Source organism: Chrysemys picta, chromosome 1 (genome assembly GCF_011386835.1).
Source record: "Chrysemys picta bellii isolate R12L10 chromosome 1, ASM1138683v2, whole genome shotgun sequence".
Classification (NCBI taxonomy): Eukaryota; Metazoa; Chordata; order Testudines; family Emydidae; genus Chrysemys; species Chrysemys picta.
This window is the reverse complement of record NC_088791.1, coordinates 68,034,913-68,042,435: the sequence shown is the minus strand read 5'-3', so window position 1 is coordinate 68,042,435 and position 7,523 is coordinate 68,034,913. Positions and strand designations below refer to the sequence as shown.

The following is a 7,523-nucleotide window of genomic DNA, read 5'->3' as shown; positions in this document are numbered from 1 at the left end:
TATGCAAACCTTACAGCAAACAAACTCATTGCAGAGTTGCTTCTCTTGCAAGGATTCATTACAGCAACGTAAGATGCCAAATTCACTTTTTAAAAGGTTATGTATAGATGCAAGGCACTTTAAGGCAAACTTAAGGTAATTGGATATAACATACCTATGTAGACAAGCCCTATTACCAATCCTGAGCCATCCAGTCTTAAACTTCTTTCATTTTAGAAAGGGCATCAGTCCACTTGATGTGTTAATCTGGCATCCAGATTCAATAGGATGCAAGCTTTCATTTTAAAAAAAAAGTTTCAACCCTTTGTTGCAAAGACAACCATCTGAACATGAATTAGTGTAGTCCTATCCTAAACAGCAGATGGGTGAGAACTCTCCCATTCATCTCCCAGTGTTCACTATGAAGCCAATAATGGATATTTAGGAATCAGATTTGAAAATAATGTAGGCATGCAATTTGCATACACAGTTAACAACTGTTAATACACACCAGTTAACTGCATGCAGAAATTGCCAAACAAAAGGCAGAAGTAGTAGTGATCCAGAAAGGGCCATGCATCACTAAAACCATATTCTATCTTTTATAGCTGTTCCATGGATTATCTGGACTCAAAGTAATAATTTAAAAATCAAAGTCCTGGGCCACATTTTAACACGTAATTGGGCCATCTCCCCAGACTGTTTGACATCCCTTATTTAGTGGTTTTAGCTAAACATGTCTCATTGAAGGGCTCGCACACTTAACTACGGTGGATCTCTCAGGCACAAACAATGCTCATTTATGACACTTAGTAAATTAGTACAATTATAAAGCTGTATTCTGTAAATAAATGATTGCATTGTTGTATCCTTAAAAATGCTTCAGATTGAGATACCAGACCAAGTGAAAGTTTTTTTCAGACAGAGACAAGATTTAACACACAAAAACCAATTGCATTATGTGTTTATTAAGAAAAACTACTTCATATTTATAGTGAAAAATAGTCATTTTCTTTAACATACACAATCCATAAAAACTATACAGATAAGGCTCAACTGACCTCCAACTGGAATTTTTCAGTTTAAGGAAATCTGATCAAAGTATTGGAGAGGTGATTTGTGAATTTTCATGCTGTTTCAGTAAGAAAAAATAAATTAGTGCCAGGTAAATGTCAAATTTTAATTTACAGGCACAGATTAATCTCAAATACTAATCCATATACAGGCATTGAGGCAAAACAAATATTCAAATATTTAAAACAAAGTGTAATGTAATTGCTTACTATGGAAAAACACTATGTGAGCTCAATTCATTTCTATTAATATCTTACTCTGCTTATTTTGCCTCCTTCCCTTTTATCACCCGCCCTTTTACTTTCATCTATTTTCTCTGTGCCTACCCAGACACCTTCTAATGATCTCAAATGTTAACATTCCATCGGCTTCTTTCTGGTCCCAATAACTACATTTAGTGACATGCACTGGTTTACAGGCACCAAGTCACATACAGTTTCCCTATATTTCTCCTCCTCCTCCTCCTCTCATAAGGGCTACACTTTCTGCACAGCTATTGCGTAAAATACAAAAATCAAAGGCAACATAATCTGCACTACTATGTTCTGTTCAATTTAATAGTATCTTGTCCAGTGTAATTGTATCCTGTCCAGAACTGATATTATTTAATAAAACTAATGCTACAGAAAAGGCGAGAATCATTCTTTAAATACAATTCTGTACACTAGAAATTTAATGGTGGGAAATTCAAAAGCACTCAGTGTTGGCCTAACTCTGCTCTCACTGACGGAGGTAAGCCAATACGTTACACTTTTGAAAATCTCACCCTTATCTGCTAAGTGCAAAATTGCTTGTTTACAATTTAATTTAACAGCAATGAAGACATTTCATACTGCTACGTAAAGTGTGGTTTTTTTTAAATATGTTATGGATATATGTTCAGTGTTGTGTGCTGTTTTAGTCTTGGGATCCACATTAGATTACAATGGAAACTTGGCTAAAAGTGTCCTTAATCCCTGAAAAGATACCTTTGATTCCTGCAGACAATACAAATATTTAAATTAAAAGCTAAACCCTCTCAAAGTATATGTATGTTTTCACTTTCTTACCGAACTCACCATCATCTACTTTATTCTTTCTAAGAGCCTTCCTCTAATGTCTAGTGGCATTAACAAAATCAAAAATGTGTTAGCACAAAATCCTAAATATATCATAAAGAAAAACTGATTTATTTACAGTTAAATTAAATATAATTAATCAGTAAGGGCATCTATGCCTTTCATGTTACAGTGCTTTTCAACAAGAACATTAGGATGCAGTGGTCACACTTAGTTTATTCTCTTTTGAAAGATTCTGCCAAGTCTCCTATACTTAAAACTGGGAATATCCCTGGAACTGGTAATCGCTCTCAGATTGGAAGAAACTTTTTTTGATGCACACATTATGAGTCATATCCTGCAAATGGATCCAGGTGGATGATCTCTATATGGCCAAAAGGATCCACGCATGCAACCCAGTTGCAGGATCTGATTCTATATAATAAATACTAAATTGTTAACTGAAAAACTTTTTAGCCTGTCATTTAATGACAAAAGTGAAAACCCTGTAATAGTTTATCAACAATAAAGGACCCAACACCTTGACATCTCCAGTGAGCAGTAATTTGTAAAGCAAAAAAGTAGGGTTACTGAGAAAGAACATGAAGACCACAACTTGGTGAACGTGCTATTAAACTCCGATTATTAAAGAGTAATTCCACAGTTACAGAACAAGTTACATCTTTTCTAACCAGTTGATTTTGAATTAAAAAAAATGTAATCTTTACTTTAATATCAATAACTTAATCTAAGAAGTACCTTATAATGCTGCTTATATAAGCTTTATATTCTTGTTTTGCTTATTGGAAAAAGGATAGTTTTGATTTTAAATTTAGTCATATGCCTGAGACATTATGTTAAAGCATTACTTTTTCTTACCCATCGTCAAAAGCATGGCAAAAAAGTAATACAACATGGAATAGGCAACAATGCTTATTAAAGTACAATTTTTTTAAAGACTTCAATACACCTCTATAAAACCTATAATATTGAGCAGACAATGGGAAATGTATACTAAACTAGAATTCAGTGATTTCATCGATACTACTATGTTCTACATTACAGAAAATATATAGTACTTTGTTTGTGGCTTGGTGAACAGTGTTAATAGTAGTTGTATGGCAGACCCAGGTTAAATTTCTAGTTGTATTCTTTCACTCTTTCTTCTGCCAGGTGTTGGAAATGATTTGGAGGCCAAGCATTCAGCTCCAGAAGGGAAAACGAATTGCTTCATGTTACAAAGTAGCAATCTGTGTCCAATTAAGGAGTAGCACTGACAGGTTATTAACAGTGCCTCATCTGGTCCTCTTTCTCCAGAAAGATGGTGGCTGCCCATAAAACTTACAGCCTAAGGAAGTTAAGATAGTGAATCCTTCTGGATCTGAAAAGGATGCAGAGGACTCCCTCAAACAAGCTAAAAACAGTGTTTTGGGGAGTAACCTTTGATTCATATTAAGTGTATTTGAACTATGTATTAAAAGACTTAAGAAGTTTCACCCTCTAGGCCAGAAACCCCATGCCACACCAGGAAGTAACAAAGCAATGACTACAGAAGAAAAGAGGTTCACTGCATTGTTGTCCAGTATAGGTTTTCCAGATATGTGCTTGGAGTCTTTTGTTTCGTAGTTGACAACCATGCCAATACGCTTGTCAAAACCTGGGGAAAGAAGTAAATAAAAGATCAATTTACAATACTATCATAGTTGAGAGGAAACCCACTAGTACCAAGACTTCAAATGTACATGACTGCCTACAAGTGCTAAGTATATGGCTGTTGAGTCAAACATATATAAAAAGGACAATTAACTAGCCAATAATGTTAAACTATTATTCTAAACTAACGCTAATAGCCTCAAAGAAGGGAATCTAGATTCTATACTTTTAATTACTGTTAGTGAGAAGCTTTTTTAAAAATGTAGTTACTATTTCTATGAAATCTACATATGCAGTCCTATAATAAGAAGCTAATAATAGTGCTAATCAAGAACAAAAAACTAAAGAGTTCGGATATGAATGATGCTGTTGAACAAACAAATGGTTAGAAACAAAGTATGTCTGTCAAAAAGAATTAGTTTTCAATGATAAACGGTATAAAGAAAATGGTTACTCTGTCTGATGGCAAGTCTACTCCTCTTAGATCAGTGGAGAAACATTTGGGGAGGCACGCAGCGAGACCCCGGATGGCCCCCACAAGGGAGGAGGGGTGGAGAGAGAGCACTGCCCAGCTCCAGCCCCGCTCTGGCTGCAGCTACGGCTCTGGCCCTGGCCCCAGCTCAACTCTGCCCTCATTCCCTTTCTGCCCCCCGGCCAGCTCCGCTTCTAGCCCCAGCTCTTCTTCCCCCATACACAGTTTTGCCTTCAGCCCAAGCTCCTCTGTTGAGCCAACTCTGCAGTAATGAAAGGGGAGGCACAGACAGATTCCGTTACTGGTAAGGGGCAGACACAACAGGAAGTTTGGGCACCACTGTCTTAAATGCAACAGAGGGTCCTGTGGCACCTTTGAGACTAACAGAAGTACTGGGAGCATAAGCTTTCGTGGGTAAGAACCTCACTTCTTCAGAAGGCATCTGAAGAAGTGAGGTTCTTACCCACGAAAGCTTATGCTCCCAGTACTTCTGTTAGTCTCAAAGGTGCCACAGGACCCTCTGTTGCTTTTTACAGATTCAGACTAACACGGCTACCCCTCTGATACGGTCTTAAATGCTGAAATAGCACTCACTAACATCTCCACTTCCAAAACAACAGTATTTATTAGGTTTCAAAGTAGCAGCCGTGTTAGTCTGTATCCGCAAAAAGAACAGGAGTACTTGTGGCACCTTAGAGGCTAACAAATTTATTAGAGCATAAGCTTTCGTGGACTACAGCCCACTTCAGTGTTTATTAGCTAGCTGCATGGCTTTCCCTCCACTAACCTAGCTACTCTCTACTCTATGTTGTTCTTATGTTGTTGTTCTTACTCTACCTTTATATTAGCAGCATTTTAACACTGTTTTTCATTAGCTATCCAGTGCGCTCCCTGCCACTCCACTATTTTGTGTTCCAGGAGAAATGTACATTTCTAGAAAACTGGCATATGAGGTGTTTGTGTGGGGAACGAAGGGAGGAGGAAGCACCTCAAAGCCGGCCAGACCAATATATGCCAGTATTTCTCTCGTAGCTTTTGAGTATCTCCTAATGCCTAGCATGTTAAAAGATAAGAATATTCACCTTGAACTTCTGTTTTATTGTAAAGAGATGCCTGCAAACACACCACAGACAACATTTTTTTTTAAAGCCTGTTTGGGAAGCAAATAGCTGGCAGTGTTGTTGCCTTCCAATCTCTTACTAAACTTAGGCCAAAGTCAGAGTTCAGTGGTGAACAGGATGAGACTACAGAGGCACTAACTTCATGCTGGGGTAGCCTAACTTTTACTTAATACGTGCTACAAAAAGCCAAGCCTCATGTTTATTTTCTAGATAACTTGCCAAACCCAAGAAAAACAAAGAAAAAGACCTTCTGCCCCCCATATAAACATCTTTAGTGAAAGCCACAATTAAAACCCAAATGCACTGCACAAGTGCCAGATTCTGCCTCCCGTAATCACCACAAGTAGTACCTGACTCTACAACTAATTTCATTCCAATCAAGGTGACTATTTGCAAAGTAACGCATTACTCCATGTGATAAGGTGGGACAATTTGGCCTTAACTTTACTATGTTTGTGATAGGATAATAGAAAGTAAAAGGAAAGTATTGTCATATAATATTACACACACTTTGGTTTGATAGCAATTCAGTGGAACAAGAATAAAAGTACATAAAGCCAGTGTGCACAAGCCAGTGTGCACTACTAGGATCTGACATATTCAAGCAAGGCCTGATAAAAAAAAAATACCACAATTTTTTCCCTTGTCATACCATTTCAATGACTCAAAGATGATAGCAGCGTCAGAAAATTTTGAAATGCCAAAATCAAAAAGTGGGGAGAAGAACGAAGATGGCAGAGGATAAGGGTAAAGATAAATTGCCTTTTCTCCTATCTTCTTTCTGATCTCAACTATTCTATTTACCTTTCTTTGACCACTGTAGTAATCCCTCCATTCTTTCCCCGTTTTCAAAACCACTTCCCCAGCCTCTCTAGAGTTAAAAGGGAGATTTTAAGTTAAACAGAAAAATAAGCAGAACATTTCTTACCGGTGTATTGCATTGTAGCTCCTAAATATGAATCAATAATTGATCCCAGTAAACCAGCCATTGCGCCAAACACAACGAGTGGCCACTGTGGAGCAGATATATCCAGATCACTCACAAAAACAAGCTGAGTAATGAAGTAAGCCACACCTACTAGCATGCCACCAATGAGACTTGAAATTAGGCCCACTAACGTAACACCTCCATTAGTACCTAAATCAAAGAAAAACGGAGTTGAGTTATAAACCATTTCGGAAGATGTATTAATTGGCTTTAATGGTTTACTTGACAGTGAAAACAGAACTACCCTCTCACTCCCAGAAGCTCTGTTACACTAGTCTTTGTTTCTCTGAAATTTCCAGTAGCGACCAACAGATTGTCTACACTGATGCTCTCACTGTTGTTACTGCTGATGGAGCTACAACCAGTGTTAGCAGTGGTGGGAAATTTTAGAGAAAAAAGGCTAGTGTAGACAAGGCAAGAGCTGATCCTTCCTGACTGGCACTGTGCTGGGAAGCTTACCCTGCAAAGTTGCTGCCTATGAACTACCACTTCAGTAATCTGATAACTTCAGTCTCTGTGGCTATTAATCCAGAAACTTTCACAAAGTTTCAGTATTACTTAGAAACTTCAATTTTAGGGGTAGAGTGGGAGGAAGATAAAGATATCCTCCCAACCTGTACACGTAACTCTATTCAGCCAGAGTGTCTACCATTCAAACTTTCAGAAGCAGTTCATCAAGGTATGTATTGCGCAAAAGATATTTAAAAGAATTATCTAAAAAAGCAACATGTTTAACTACTTACTCAAAAGGAACCCAGTAAGCATTTATGGTGAAAAAAATATGAGGCAAACTACTGTCCTCACACAATTTAGAAATCAACTTACAATATTACAATCACCAACTCTCAAATTTAGGGATCTAAATTTCTTTGCTTCAAGAAAACTCAATACTATGAATTGTTTAAGAGTTAACAATGTCATCAATTAATGGAGACAAGGAGTGGTAAGACAGCAAAGCAGGAAATGAATTGACTATTTGGTTTAAAAGTGCATTTTTGTAATCTTTACATTTAAAACACACATTCTGCTACTGATTAGAAATTTTATCTAGCTTGATTTTAAAAAGCTTTTCACTTCCCCTTTTTTAAAGCAAGTCAGATGACAGTTACCATTCTTTAAACTACATCTTCTGCAATCTGAACATACTAATGGTAGTAAAAACAAGCAGTCTCAGAATTCTGTAAGGGTTTCATCTCACA

The 7,523-nt window shown here is 37.2% G+C and overlaps 1 protein-coding gene across 6 annotated transcripts in view; it reads right to left on the bottom strand.

The window, feature by feature from the left end:
• Window positions 1-927: 927 nt before the first annotated feature.
• The window catches only part of TMEM19 (transmembrane protein 19), a 50,370-nt gene continuing 43,774 nt past the window's right edge, over window positions 928-7,523 (bottom strand). For all 6 annotated transcript variants that reach the window (XM_065559008.1, XM_065559001.1, XM_065559004.1 and 3 more), the window contains 2 exons: window positions 6,265-6,474; window positions 928-3,747 (listed from right to left, as the gene is read on the bottom strand). In XM_065559008.1, the coding sequence (XP_065415080.1) occupies window positions 3,584-3,747; window positions 6,265-6,474 (374 nt within the window). In that variant the 3' untranslated portion in view covers window positions 928-3,583. The remainder of the gene's footprint in view (window positions 3,748-6,264; window positions 6,475-7,523) is intronic.